At 42.1% G+C, this 15484-nt stretch overlaps 3 protein-coding genes across 4 annotated transcripts in view; 2 read left to right on the top strand and 1 right to left on the bottom strand.

Annotated features, from left to right (window-relative positions):
* The window catches only part of LOC134845494 (guanine nucleotide-binding protein subunit beta-1-like), a 492858-nt gene that overhangs the window by 226215 nt on the left and 251159 nt on the right, over positions 1-15484 (bottom strand). The window lies entirely within an intron of this gene.
* Positions 1-15484, top strand: part of LOC134845890 (F-box only protein 6-like) — a 136243-nt gene that overhangs the window by 15272 nt on the left and 105487 nt on the right. The gene's annotated exons all lie outside the window — the stretch shown is intronic.
* Positions 1-15484, top strand: part of LOC134845891 (autophagy protein 5-like) — an 84556-nt gene that overhangs the window by 61470 nt on the left and 7602 nt on the right. The window contains exons 2-3 of the mRNA XM_063863013.1: positions 13047-13230; positions 13333-13500. Coding sequence (XP_063719083.1) covers positions 13055-13230; positions 13333-13500 — 344 coding nt within the window. The 5' untranslated portion in view covers positions 13047-13054. The remainder of the gene's footprint in view (positions 1-13046; positions 13231-13332; positions 13501-15484) is intronic.

The raw sequence follows: 15484 nt of genomic DNA, 5'->3' as shown, positions 1-15484 counted from the left end.
CCGACTGGAAAGTCATTGGACAACCATACCGCGATATCCAATGCGTTATCAGGTGATCACATGTCTCCTCTGCCGAGGCTGTCTGGCACGGAACCGCTTCCGCCAACTTGGTGAAGTGATCTATTATAACTAGTATTTGGTTATAACCCGACTCCGTCATGCAGATTTTCTGATGGTCTATCTGCACCACTTCATTGAATTCCGAACTCTCGACAGACTTGAGGGGAAACTTCATCTTCCTTGGGTCTTTTACTTGAAGGCATGCTAGGCAGGCATTCACCCATCTCTCGCAAGCTTTTCTCATTCCCGGCCAATCAAACCTGTGAAGTATCCTTTGTTGTACTTTATCTATCCCCTGGTGGCCCATCTGGTCGTGTGATCTGAAAAGCACCTCCGTTTGGTACAATTGTGGTAGTATGATGAGGTTGTGTTTGTGTAATATTTTTTCCTCATCTCTTCTCTTGCACGCTACCACCCCTTCAGCTGTGTGATAAAGTAAATCTCTCTTTTCTTTGTAGAACTGGCTCAAGATCTTTTAGCTGTCTTCCTCAAGTTCCCCCTTCTCCTTGACTCCCGAATGGATCCATTTGGAGAGGTTACTTGTCATTTTGTCATTCTTCTGGGCCCTTATTAGGTCAGACAGCCTGTATCTCGCCTTAACGTGCTCCTTTAGCGCCATGATCTGTCCATTTATTTCACCAGGGTTGTGGATGTCATCGCTCAGCTTCACACATATCATCCTTTTCACGATTTTCATGTCGTCTTCTGGTACCAGATTCGTTCTGACGTTTGAGTTGCACGATAGTTCCCTTAGTGGTTTTCTTGAAACTGCTATTTTCTCGAGCTCTTCACCACCTCGTACCTCTTGTATTTCCAGATTGTACGTCCCTGAAGATGGATCCGTCTGTAATTCCCTGTCGTGCTGTCTTATCTTCTCTTCCGCCAGTATCATGCATAGACTGTCTTGGTCTTCGCTGCTCTCATCCGAGTCTTCATCCCATTCTTCACGCTCCCCGGACAATTTCCCTTCTCCGGTTTCGTCTTCTTCCATGAATCTGGACCACTCCCCGGACTCTCGATCTAGTCCCAGGTGTTCAACTTCTTCTCTGAATGTTACTTTCTTATCCCTGACTTTTGTCTGTTCCAGATTTTTTTCGGGGATTTTTTCAACTAGTGATCGCACAACTTCCTTGCTATCAGTGATGCTTCCTTTTGAGACGTCAGTATTGTTCACTGTTTCTTCTCTCCGAAGTATGGTTAGTTCCGGTGCCTCCTGACCTTTCCCTTGGATCACGGGCTTGTCATCTGATAGTTTCTCAAGCAACCTCATTAAGTCTTCATCTATTCGGACCGTTCCCTCCTCTACCTGGATGAGATCATAACCTTTTGCCTTAAGTGTTTCCCTCACGATCTTGGACTTGAGCATTATTCCTATCGGAATCCCTCTGCTTTTCTTCAAGATGGTCTTTTCAAGAGGCTCTTTCGGCAATTCGGGATGATCTTCAATCGGTTTGCCTGATTTGTCCAGCCATCTCGTGAGTGGAAGACTGTCGTACGTTTCTTTGTCCATGAAGGAGAAGCCGTCTTTGATCTCAGGTCTGTCCGCCTCTCTTTGTTCTTGCCTCTCGTAGAACTCCGTCTTCTTACTCAAGCTGTCAGCATTTTGATGTTTATCTCGTGTTCTGTGCTCAATTATCATGTTGTATCCATCCAAGCGAACTATCCACCTCCCAATATAGCTCTGGTCCATTGAGTACGTTTTCAGCCAGCTTAGTGCTCGGTTGTCGACTCGCAGCTTGAAGGGCTCACTGCCTAAGTATGCTCTGTATTTTTCGACAAAGGTGACCACCGCAAACATCTCTGCTTTCGGTGCTCCGTACTTCATTTCTGTGTCACTTAGGACCTTGCTCCCGTATGCTATTGGTCTCAAGACTGTCTTCCCATTCCATTCCTGTTCTTGATGGAGAATCCCAGAAATAGCGACTACTGACGCATCCGTGTCTAGCACGTACATCCCCTTCTCAGTCGGCATACCCAGTACTGGTGCCTCACACAGCTCTTTCTTTATTCTCTGGAATGACTCTTCTGCCGCGTTGTTCCACGTGAACTTCTTGCCCTTGTGTCTCATTAATTGTTGCATCGGGTATACCTTGTCCGCATAGCCCTTGATGAATTCTCTATAATAGTTGGCGAAACCCAGGAAGCTCATCAGCTGGTGCTCCGTCTTCGGTGATTTCCAGGTTAGGACTGCTTCCACGGCGTCTGGGTCAGGTCTGATACCGTGTTTATCTACCATCCTGCCCAAGTATTTAATCGAGTCCTTGAGTATCTCGCACTTTGATGGTTTACACTTCAGCCCCGATTTTCTCATGCACGCGAACACCTCGTCAAGCCTCTCGATGTGGTCTTCTAGTGTTGGCGTTGCTATTACCACGTCGTCCACATAGCACATTACCAGGTTGCCGTACTTCTTCGTCACGCCTATCAACGCGTGTGCCATCAGCCGCTGAAACGTGGCTGTTGCATTGCAGAGTCCAAACGGCATCCGTTTCCATTGAAACAGACCCAACTCGCAGGCGAACCCTGTCTTGTCCCTGTCTTGCTTCCTTAATGGTACCTGCCAAAAGGCCGAGCCTAAATCAAGAGTCGTAAAAATTTCGCATCACCTAACTTCGAGAGGCTCTCATCAATTCTAGGTATGGGATAGGCATCCTTCACCGTGACGGAGTTCAGGTATCGAAAGTCACAACAAAACCTTAACTGGTCGCCTTTCTTTTTGGCCATCACTACTCCACACGCCCACGGTGACTTGGATGGTTCTATCATGTCATACTCTAGTAACGTTTCGATTTCTTTTCTACACGCGTCCGATTTGTGTGGGGTCATGCGCCTCGCCCCCTCCCTGTGTGGCACCGCGTTTTCCTCAAGTTCTATTTCATGTTCAACAAAATTACAACACCCGATATCCGCCTTATGCCTTGAAAAAACCTCCTCGTTCCGCTCTAGTACGTCCTTGATAGCTTCGAGCTGTTCATCTTTCAGTTTGCCCCTTAAATGTTCAATCTCCGGCAGAACCGGTTTATCAGTTTGCATTTCATCTAGCGTGGGTCGCTCTGGAAAGTTCGAACAGCTCGAAAGCCCATCGTCCGTTTCTGACTTAAGTGATTTGATAAGACTTGAAGAATCTTTTATTCTCTGCAATCGTCTCAAGATACAAATTTTGTCCCTGTGATTAGGACAATCAACAACTTCATTTTGTTTTGAGTTTTCAATTGTTTCGTATCGAGTTTTAACTGGTAAAGCATATCCCAGCTTCCTCCCTCTCTGTATCGTGATCGGTATATCAAGGGTATTCAACAAGACACTGACGCAGAGGCCGCTCTTCGTTATCGAAAATGATCTTCCTAAAACAGCAGCGCTTTGACTATTGGGATTCGGAACTATACACACTTGCTTGTTGTCACTTAGTTCATTATAATTTTTCATCCTCAAGCTTACGATTGCCGCTTCATTAGCTTTTAACCTCACTCTCCTACTCAAGAATACCGGTGCTTTGTTTTCATTCGCCATTATTAAATTTACCGGTTTGATTGCGTACCTCCTATCCGGGTTCCGTATCCTGAACATTGCATTATTTAGATCAATCGTTACGTCGAAATTCCTGATGAAGTCTCTGCCCAAAATGAATTGGTCAGATTCATCTAGGTTTTTTACCACGATGAAGCTCATCCACAGGTTACGTTCCCCCAAATTGAGGGCTATTATCGGCGTCCTGCCCAACACCCGAAGGGCCCCTTTGTTTGCAGCTGACAGCCGTATTCTCGAGTCTATCAAGTCACCTTTGTCAAAGCCCATCTTTTCCCATGTTTCGATTGGTATGACGCTCAAGACTGCTCCCGTGTCGAGTAATCCACGTAACTGAGTCTTTTTGCCATTTATGTCTAGCACGTGCCCTGTCACGTCTGCTTCCGTCCCGATGTGCATTGCATCTTCTTCGAGCATAGCACAGTGTCCAATCGATCTTACTTTCAATTCTTCTTTCCCTACATAGATTTGTCCAATTAGGTCTTCGTCGCATGTTATCATCGTCTTGGTATAGATGTTGATTCCATCTATATTTAGCATGACCTCGTGTGGACCATAAGCTTCAGTGTACCTATTATCAACACGTACCGATTTGCTGCCCCCTCTCGTGAGTAGTGCCCTGAGCGCTCTAGAAGTCGTTTGTGGACTTATTCCACTCAAGTAGTCTGCATACACGTCAATGTGCATTATCGTCTGGTCGCTCGGCTCGCTCAAGTTTCTGGTTACCTCGTGTCCGCCCACTGTGATTATCGACATTATTCTTGCTCCGATTTTCGATATTCCAAAAGGTTTACCTGTCACCATTTTCACGGTGTTACAATTCGCGGTCTTCATTGAGCCCGTTCTAGCCTCTGGTATTGAGTTCGATCCGGTTAATGCTTCGTTAAAATTCTGTCTTTCGATCTCCAACTTTAGTCGTTGCTCTATTTCTTTCGCAGCCAGATCTTGTTTCACTTTGGCAATTGCTTCCGTCGCCGCTTTCTCATAATTTATCTCTAGAGAGCTTCCGGCCGCGGACTCTAACGCACCGCTAACATGTGTAACAGCTTTCACTGTCTTCGTCGGCAATTCGGTGTTTGGTGCCCCCAAGTTCCTAGATTCAAACTCGTTTTGCCTGTTCCGCTGATTCTGCACCGCCGCTAATGCCAACTTATGTTTGGGGTGATTCTGGTCCTTGACCGCTTCCCAGAACAAGGGACAATCCATTCTGAAGTGCCCCTCCTGGTTACAGAAGAAGCATCTGGCGCCTATCTTGATGATTAAGCCATTTTAGTACTCGTGTTCCTCCATCTGGCTCATATCCTCTTCATCCGGTGCATAACCTAGGCTCTTCATGCCTTGTTTGTACGTTGTGCAGTCAGCCACATGATGATCCGCTGACCCGCAGTTCGCGCATGATCTGCGCTTGTCCATATCATCTCTAGGTTTGTACCATGATGACCTCTGGGGTTGGCTTCCCCCTTGCGTGTTCCTGTTTTCGGAATATGAGTACTTCTTAGGTTTCATCAGCATGTATTCTCTTGATTTCTGTCTCATTTCTTCTGGGGTGGGTGCGCTGTCCTTCGACAATGTGTAGTATGTTGCTAACATTGTCCTTAAGTCATCACTTTTCACCCCATCGATGAACTTCGAGGCAATGCTAAAGTTCCGTCTATTTGTCGACTCCTCTGGGTCACTCCTCCTTCTCAAGCTCTCGAGGTCATCTAGGAACCGATCTATTGACTCGTCGTCCCTCTGCCTTCTCTTTTCAAATCGCATCATCGCTTGGTGACCCTTCATGCCTGACCCGAATCGATTCAGCAATATCTCGAAGATCTTGTCCGCGGTGTCGCGTTCTTCCTCCTTCTTTGCGACCACGCATTTTAATGCCGTTCCTTCCAAGTTGCTCAGTATGGCTGTACATGCTTGTCTTTCGTCACTCAAGTTATCTTGTTCTAGATGTAATCTCATCACTTCCACCCAAGTGTCAATGCATCCATCGGAGTCGTCCTTGAATTCTTTTGGCTTCTTGAATGTCTTTCTTGTTTTTCCCTCTCTCCTGTCGCTCGAGTCAGTGTTCCTCGTGGCGAAGGCCTCTAGAGTCCTGTTCATCATCTCCCAAGTGCTGGCCCATGTCATAGCATCCGGTCCTGTGTTGCTGTTAGCTGTTGCATCTCCCGGACCAGTCGTTGTATTCGACGTTCCATTCTTCATTATTGTTTTCGCAGCTGTTGGTGCTATGCTTATCGCATCCCTGGTTAAGGGCAACGGTGTCGATTGCCGTTTGTTCCTTTGTGGTTCTACAAAGTCAACTCTGGTGCTTTGCGTACGATCCGCTGCCGGTCTTTCTTGTGGAGTGGAACCTCTCAAGATTGCATCCAACTTCGCCTGTATTGCACACGAACTCTCGGCTTGACTCTTGCTCATTGTGTCCATTCTCCTTTCCAGGCTCCCTAATTGGCTGTTGACATCATCATATCGGTTCTTCAACTGTTGCATGTCTGTTTTGATGTTCTTTTCTCGTTCTTCATTGGTGGCTTCTACCTTATCTGACATTTCCTTGAGTATCTCATCTGTTGCCTTAGCTAGGTTAAAATAACTGTCTAGATACTCGTGCTTGTTGTATCTTATCTCCTTTTTTATCACCTCTCTGTCTTCTTCACTGTGCTTAAGTCTTTTGTCAATCTGATTTAATTTCGCCAACAAGTCACCCAGCTCAATGGTAGTCTCTTCATGGTCAGCTGTCGGTCTCTCTTCGGCCGTAGCCTCTGCTTTAGCTTGTTCCTCTCTTGGATTGGCTTCTGAGGTCTTCGTGCTCACTGTCCCAAATGTTCGTGCTCTTTCTGCTTTTGGTTCTTCAGTCACGTTTTCTTTTGTTTTTATTCCGAACATTATTCCCAATTTTTCCGTAAAAGATGTCCTCTTTACTTGAGAGTCTTCTTTCACCGTTTCTTCGGTGTTGCCTATTGCATCTTCCGCGTCATCTATCGGTGAGAACTCTATGGGTTTCTGGTTCGGTTCCTCTGCATTGGGCATTGGAGTTGACTCTGTCGCCATCTTCCTTGTTTCATCCACACTTTGATCGGGTGTCTCTAGATCAATCTCGATGGTGGGTTCTACTCGCTCCCCTTCCGTGCCCTCTTTCGCCCTGTTCTCCGCTGTACTCCTTGTGCTGACCATGTTAACTGAAAAGTTCGTCTTCGTTATCTTTGGGCCCGTTGATGTCGTTCCGCGCAGCGATGAATTATATTTCGTGTTTGATCCACTTGACCTTTTTTCGAGCACCGGTACCCTACTCCGCCTCATTATTTCTATTTACAACTGCTCCTATTTACAATTTTATTATATACACGATTCTATTCTAAGGGTAAAAAAAAATATTTTTTGTGGTAACAAATTCTGTACAACGTGTTAAAAACCTTATCCAATTCTCTTTCTTAAACCTCCGAAAAACTTTCCTTAATTTGGTCTTAACCGTACCTATTTCGATTTGTCTTATTCTGTCTTAAGACACACTTGTTGTGATTCTACTTCAATTTTTATACCGTCCCAAGACTATTCGTCACTATCACAGTACTCTCCGCTAGTGTCCTAAGACCCTTGTACCAAGACTACTGTCCCAAAACTAATGTCCCAAGGCTAGTGTCCCAAGACTACTGTCCCAAGACTAGTGTCCCAAGGGTAGTGTCCCAAGACCAGTGTCCCAAGGCTAGTGTCCCAAGACTAGTGTCCCAAGGCTAGTGTCCCAAGACTACTGTCCCAAGACTAGTGTCCCAAGGGTAGTGTCCCAAGACCAGTGTCCCAAGGCTGGTGTCCCAAGACTACTGTCCCAAGGCTAGTGTCCCAAGACTACTGTCCCAAGACCAGTGTCCCAAGACCAGTGTCCCAAGGCTAGTGTCCCAAGACTAGTGTCCCAAGACCCTTGTCCCAAGACCACTGTCCCAAGACCACTGTCCCAAGACCCTGTCCCAAGACCACTGTCCCAAGACCCTGTCCCAAGACCACTGTCCCAAGACCCTGTCCCAAGACCCTGTCCCAAGACCACTGTCCCAAGACCCTGTCCCAAGACCCTGTCCTAAGACCCTTGTCCCAAGACCACTGTCCCAAGACCCCGTCCCAAGACCACTGTCCCAAGACCCTGTCCCAAGACCACTGTCCCAAGACCACTGTCCCAAGACCACTGTCCCAAGACCCTGTCCCAAGACCACTGTCCCAAGACCCTGTCCCAAGACCACTGTCCCAAGACCCTGTCCCAAGACCACTGTCCCAAGACTGCTCTGTCCCAAGACTTCTTCGGTACTGTCCCAAGACTCGTCACGGAGTGTCTTCCTCGTTGTAGGGTCTTCTTGAATCACCGTACCTTGTACCAACACTCAAGCTCTAGTAAAATTTTCCCAAAAACCCTCTCTTAAAAGCCAAATGCTGACCCCCCTCTTCTTTTTGGTTGTTTCTATTTCAATGTAGGTGCGCAGGTATCTTGTGATCACCTGTTCGTATAAAACCAAACACAAATCCTCACTAAAATGCAACAAAAATCTAAGTAAGAAAAATAATAAAAACAGAAAAATGAGCCCACCTGAAATTCAAAGGTGACCAATGTCTACCTTTTGTCGAAAAAAATGTCTGGTACCTAATTGCCACGCGTTTTCCTCCCCCCACTAGTGATCTTATGGGGTTTCACAAAAGCTGTTTATATCCGGTCCCCCCTACCAAACCAACCAGCGTACCAGTCTTAACTCGAGTTGAATTTTTGATCTCCACCTAATATTACCAACGCGTGTTAATTTCTAATGTAACTAAGTCAACGATGTCGACTAATTAGTTACTCTAATTTCCCCCTTTTTACAATTTACAACCGCCAACCTCTAACTTAACCAGTCCCCCTTCTAACCTCCCCCCTGTCTAGCCCCCCTTCTTAAGCCTAAAAATTACTTTAAGCGCCGGGTGCTAAACCTCTCAAGAGAAAACCGTAGACCTGTTTCCAGGCCTGCTCAAGTAAAAACGTTCCTCAAAACTGGGGGATTTCGCTTATCCAATTTTACACTTATCTCCTATAATGTAATGTGGATTCTAACGATACCCGTTCTGCCCAACTTGAGAACTCGAGAATTGCCAAATCCTTCTTGGCTGCTTTCCCACTCGACTGGTCACCTGTTCCAGTCCAGTCTCCTATTGGTTCAGCTCAAGTGTCCCTGAACCACTTTCCCACTCGGCTGGTCACCTCTTCCAGTCAAGTCTCCTATTGGTTCAGCTCAAGTGTCCCTGAACCACTTTCCCACTCGGCTGGTCACCTCTTCCAGTCAAGTCTCCTATTGGTCCAGCTAAGTTCCAAGCTATCTGAAAACCCTTGACGACGCCCCACTTCGGGCACTTTATTCAGTTTACTGGTTTAAATTGCTAGGTTGATCGAAACGATCGAACTTATAAAACAGTATGGGTATACTATTTAATTAATATAAAGGTTTGATCCAACTGATCTGGTGTCAAAGTCACTGTCTTTTTTCGTTTTATGGTTTTTTGTTCCTTTTTCGTTTCTTTTTTGGCTTTTTTGTTTTGCTTTTTGTCTTTTTGCTCGTGTTTTTGTCCCCCTAGTTGCCCCCCTTTACTCGGTTAGCTAAGCCTCGTTCGGAGAGCGTACCAGGAAATTTTCTCGAGTTTTCTTAAAAAGCTATCACGGTACAACCGGAAGGTTTGCACGTTCCTGTCGAACCGTACCGCCGGTACTCTAGAATGGGCATTCAGCCCGAAGCTGTCTCAAGTGGGTTCGACTCCGTAGTCTTGATGTCGTAAACACCCAGGAGCGCCATAAAAACACTATGTAACATTCGTCTACTGCAGTCACACATGAGGCTTAAGAAAAATAGGCCCTATAACCACTGGCTCAAGGGTCAGGGACACTATCTCTTGTGTTTTTCTACCTCAAGAACGGTCGGAGCCAGTTCGGTTCGCTTGTGACATGAGACTACGACCCGTTACAGCTTAAAGGCTACTACTAAAATATCCCCCCACTCTAGAATTAGAAACGTCCCCATACTTAGGTCTCTAGATACCCAAAATACATGAACGCCGTTAAAAACCGGGTTGGAACAATCCGTTAAGTTACTTTTTATTAGACAGTGTAACTTTGATCCATTTCAGATGGATCAACCTAAAACTCGCCTTACCTCGACATAACAATTATAAAACACACTCTGGGAATTTAAATTTGTACTCACATAGTAGCACGCTCAAGAAGTGGGAAATAATCCAGTCGGTAACTAACTCAAGAATTAAATAACGTAACTAAATGAGTCTAATGTTTTATAGTTTTAACAATGAGAACGAGTTTATACTCTAGACAATAGTTTTCTTGTGAACCATTAGGACACTCAAGCTGTCCACCTTTCCACCGAAGGTTCACTCTAGTCCAGTTCCGAATAATACTCCAGTCGTTATAATCCAATTCGAGGGAATGCTCTCGTCTCTGTCACAGATGGGACAGCTCTACTCTCGATTATTATAGAGATGGAAATTGCGAATAGCAATTTCCTACTGCTTTTTCTTGCGACTTTCCCGCGTTTTCGACTCAATTGTTCTGAAATTGTTCTGATCTCTTTTTCTGATTTTCAGTTCTCGCGAGAAAATCGTGCATGACAGGTTCCATTCGAAATTTTGAAAAATTAAATTTCACTCCAAAATCAAGTGTTTTTTGCTTCTCTCAAGGTCAAACTTCCAAATATGACCGACTGGCACAGATATCGAAAGCACACCGCTGGTTGAAAATATGAAAGTTTTGGGAATTTTTATAGACAGCAGGTTAGTTTTTCTACCACATGTATCCAAGACAAACAGTAGAGCTTCCTCAAACTTGTTCCTGCTTCTCAAACTAAAGCGATTGGGATATCGTGCAGATGACTTTTCTTTGCCTTATCAGTCACTTGTTCTATCTATCTTAACATACGTTTTGGAAGTATGGGGCAGCGCTGCGAAAACGGTTCTTAGAAAAGTGGACGCTGTTCAAAAACGTGCTGTTCGTATGGGTATTATAAAAGAATTTGTTCCTATCGAAGAACACATTAAAGTCAAAACGGCGAGACTTCTGAATAATATCTCTAAACCTGGTTCGAAGCATCAACTATATGACATTGTGCCGCATAGGCGCGACTACTGGTCCGAAAGGTTAAGAAAACGGCTACCGACTGCCGAAGTGGCAGTCAAAAAGGTGTATGGATCTATGTTTCCAGACAGAATTTTGAGAAACTTTTAGAAACTGACCCAAGGCTAAAGCCAGAAGGACCAAGGTACTGGTGAACTCGCTTGACTTCATCATTCCATCACAGTTTCCATTTTTTTGGTATATCTGGTGTTTATTTCAGATGTTACTTTAATACTTTTCTTCTTTCTTCTTCAGGGATTTGAGAGAAACACGCGATACGCTTTACCGTTATATGTTGGTTCGTACAATTTGAGCATTCATGACCGCGCTAACGTGTTTTCTACAGCGTAACTATCTGAGAACTTAACTAATATTTGTTGCCAACCTCGACCTCGTCCCAGGCATTTCGCTATATGAAACTATTTAAGTTTGTTAAGTCTCTGTTTGTTTTGGTAATCAGAAGGTCAAAAGTATCATAGTAACCGAGGTTACAGTCATGAGTCCCTTCATCATGTATTCCAGTCAAAATCCTTGGAATTTTCTAGATATGGAAGTGATAATGATAAAAGAAGATGACAAGTGTTTTTCAATTAAAATCGATACGGGTTACGTTTCTTCAATAAGAACACGCAACTCGACGTGTTCTTATTGAAGGTTAGGTTAGGTTATCTGTTTTTTAGGTCTCTATCGGTTGCGCCTCGAGACGAATGAACATCTGAATGAAGACTTTCCTATGTTTTTGTTTCGTCCTTGAAGTTCCAATAACAAGTTTGTCAGCGTTCCATGGCTGTTCATAAGCAGTCAGTTGTATCGTAGGTCTAAACAGAAAATGAAAAATCAGCCTGAGTCAAGTGAATGAACTGAAGGGACGTTTGTTGAAAAAATGATGTAATTATGAAACAGTCTGGAAGACATCGATTTGAAAGCAGTTGTTGTTGGAAGATCTCGAAGTGGGCCAGTCCTTTAATTCTAATTCCTTGTTCAACTGTTTGACGATACTTTTATCTTGCCGTTTGCCGGATTTTCTGAAAACGGCGAGGAGACAAATTATAGGGAATTGGAACTATTGAATGGAACAGTCAAGGTTAAATTTTAAATTTAGTTGAGATTTTATGATGATTTTCTGAGAATTGACAACAGTAATTAACGATCTTGACACCAAAAGAAGCTACTTGTCAGTTGCTAGTTGTTCATTGTATATCTTTATCAAGTTGTATACAGAAACGGAGCTGTGAAGATTTTTACTTTTGCTCAGCTGATATTTGCGATGTTTATGAGGATATCAGGAAAACATGGAACAATCAGAAGCTTAGAATCCTTCATTATCAATTGATGACTACACTGAAGCTGAAGTTAAATGTTGTGAAAATCGATTTCAACCTCTGTAGAAGTAAATGAATAATTGGGGCCACACCAACGCGTATTTTAATTGAATTTGTAATTTAATTGAAAATATTGTTTTTTTTTCTACTTAGTTGTTGGACGGACAATCGCTCAGTGATACCCGCGTTGTATTACACTATATGAACCGGAGAACTACACAATATCTTGAAAATGCTTAATTTTCGATTTCTGTAAGCCGCACGGAGTGGTGTTTCTTGCTTCTGTTCTTAAGACAAACCGTATAACCTAGTGGCTGAGCTCCGGTTTTTCTGAGTTTTGAACAATTCTTATCACTGATGAGTTCTTGTTTTTCGTTTCCAGTAGTTTTTTTGATATCTTATCCCCTTCAGGATCAAACTATCTGTGCAGTTTTCGATTTCTGTAAACTGTTGTTAATTCAGAACTTCCTGTAGTTTTTTTATCACAAGTTTGTCTTTTCATTACAGAAAACCCACTGCCTCTATCGTAAGTTACAGCAAAAAGATTATTTACCGTCGAATATTTCACCACTCTTGAAATTGCACAATCAACTGGTGTTCCTCTTATTTTGCTTACGTTCCACTTTGCCGAGGCTTTTATTTATCTAATGCATCAAAACCGGTCAATAAATGATTTTAGTTAAATTTGTCCTGAATCGGGTGTTTCTGACCATGCGAAAGAGGTGCTTCAATAAAAATTGGCAATTTATTGTCACCTAACGTCTTTATCTGAGTTTTAATTTCATGAGGCCTGTTCGCTCATTTTACTCTCGAAAGTAGACTAAAACTGAAAAGTGACCATAGAGTTTTTGACTTTGTGAAAATGTTTTCAACGTTTCCTTGGAATTACGAGATTACAAGTGAAATGACCTAAAAATGATTTTGCGTGGAAGAAATAATTTAATAAAAAACTAAAACAACCGAACCTAAAGTTCCTACCAATTTGCAATTGTCGGAACAAAAATGTCAAGATTTTTTGTTGTCAGGTTTGGATATGAGTGAAGACAGAGAGATTGTACGAGCCATATGGGAAGGCAAAGTTCCTGTGAAATTCGTCTTGTCAGAGGCTGAAATAATATCTTTTGATAAACCGCAACCATTTTACATTATGATGAACCGCATTTTTTACATATCACAAATCTCAGATAAGATACAGAGACATTTCATCGAGTAAGTTATGTCGTTGCTTTATTTTATGGTAAAATAGTTTTGCTGCTGAAATCTTTAAATTAGATAGACATTTTGAAATCAAAATGATGGTTTTTTTTGCAGATACATCAACAAAAAAGATTTCGACGAAGTCTGGTTTGAATATAATGGCTGCAAATTAAAGTGGCACTATCCGATCGGCCTCTTGTATGATCTGCTAGCTTCTGAGGATGCACTCCCTTGGGTCATCACCGTGCACCTAACAAATTTCCCTAAAAGTGAATTGCTTCGGTAAGAATGGTTTATACATTGATACGACTCAGGTGTAAAATTTCATTTTGAATGGTTTTTATCATTTAAGATTTAGCAGTCAAATAACAGATTTGGATTCCGATAAGTAATTGAAACTGACTGTATCTGTCCTATTCTATGATTAAATCAGTCTGTATCATAACTTGAGCTTTCGAAGTTAAAAAGGCAGGAAAAAAATTCGGAAAATGAGGTTTTTTCAATAAATGTTTTTTTTTTTTTCTGTTTATATGAGTTCATTGACTCTTTTCCAACTGTCTGCTGGCTATGTTCTGAAATTGGGTAATTTGTATGAAAAAATTTCAATCGTAAATTGTTATTAAAATTCTAAGAGCTTCAATGCAATATATTATTTTCTTGGAAATGTGAAGTTTCGTTGCGTTCATTGAGTCTTTTCCAACTGTCTGTTGGCTAAGTTTTTAATGGTTAAAATTGGGTCAATTTTATCAAAAATTGTTCTGCAAATTGAAAATAACTTAAAGATGTTTATATTTTTTCTTAAATTCGGGAGTTTTTTTTAAACAAGTCAGTTCATTTTTATGTTTCCTTGCGTTCGTTCATTGACTCTTTTTCAACCGTTCGTTGGCTATGCTTCAAGTAAGCTTTGTACGAAGAGTTTTTCTTGAAAACTGAAGAATAACTTTTTTTTACGCTTGCGATTAGTAAGCGTTATCAAATCGGAATGTAGACATTTTTTCGGGTTAACAACTAGTTTAACAAAATCATTGATTCATATGATGCTGCTATTCAGATGACATGCTGAATTTAACGAAAATTCAAACTAAACTTTTTGGTGATTACTAGTTACTACAGGGTTCTTGCATTGAGGACTTTTAATTTTTTTTTACAATATCAGTTTTTTTCGGTGTCTGCTCAAAGATTTTCGGCGTGTTTCCAATTCGTAAAATTTGTTCAGTTGCTACATTGATTTTCAATTTTTTTTGCTTGGTATGATTGTCTAGACTCCTGTTTGATAAAAGCAGGTATTTTGAAGTGTAGATATTGGGTATTTTACTTGTACGAGCAACATTCATGTTTTTTGTTATTTTTTCTGAGAAGCTTCGGAAAATTTTAGCAGTTTTAGGCAAAAAATAAGTTTTTTTCCCCTAAAACCTTTCTACTGATTTTCACAAAAGGTATCCATAAAAAGACCGCCTAAAATTTTGTGTGCTTGCATACTCCCCTGGTCTGTTTTTGCTTTAACCCTTTTTCTACAGCCTTCGAATAAGTCTGTGGGGGAATAATTGACCAATATTTTTGATTTTTTTTTTGGTTCCGTCCAAAAGAAACTACCAAATCCGAGATTTTGATTTCAGTCAATAGAACAGATTTCAAAAACTCCCTAAGCGGTTAAAGCCAGAGTTTTTAACCCGGAGTTATGGCCCTCGGAATAATCAAATTTTCGGCCGTTTTTTGAATCTTATCTAACTTTTCTTGAAAACTAACCTTCCAAATTTGAGGTCGTGGGTTCAAGGGAGATAACGGGTAGTGTGGAAAATCCCCTGTTTTAGCGGCCACTCACAGTTTTTTCACATAAAAATTTACCGTCGGGAGTAAGTTTTTATCTATCTTTACAAGGCGACATGCATTATAGTTGTCTAAGAAGTCCAGTTGTGCGTATTTTGAGGCCATTAAGTTTGTCGAGTGTTGATATGAGAGTGCGTTTTCATTGGTGCTATTGATGAGTTAAATAGGGTTTGCTTTTTCTGGTTTTGGATGCTTCTCATTGAGCACAGGTAGAACAGTTTTGTTTCCAGTTTTTCATCAAGATGGGGTATTCCTCTCTTTGATTTGGCTGTCAAGCAACTTAATGCATTTGATAAATTACCCGGAATTCATATTCTTTCAAAGTTTTTGCGATCATTTTCTTCTTTTTTTTACAGATTTCGTGAGTTCTTTTTGTGGTTTTGTCATTTTGTCTAGCAATGGCTCAAACTCACATCTGTTCCTCATGTCTTGTCTTTGA

This window comes from Symsagittifera roscoffensis, chromosome 5 (genome assembly GCF_963678635.1).
Source record: "Symsagittifera roscoffensis chromosome 5, txSymRosc1.1, whole genome shotgun sequence".
NCBI lineage: Eukaryota > Metazoa > Xenacoelomorpha > Acoela > Convolutidae > Symsagittifera > Symsagittifera roscoffensis.
Note: the sequence above shows the minus strand (reverse complement) of the source record. Positions and strands in the feature narration are given on the sequence as shown.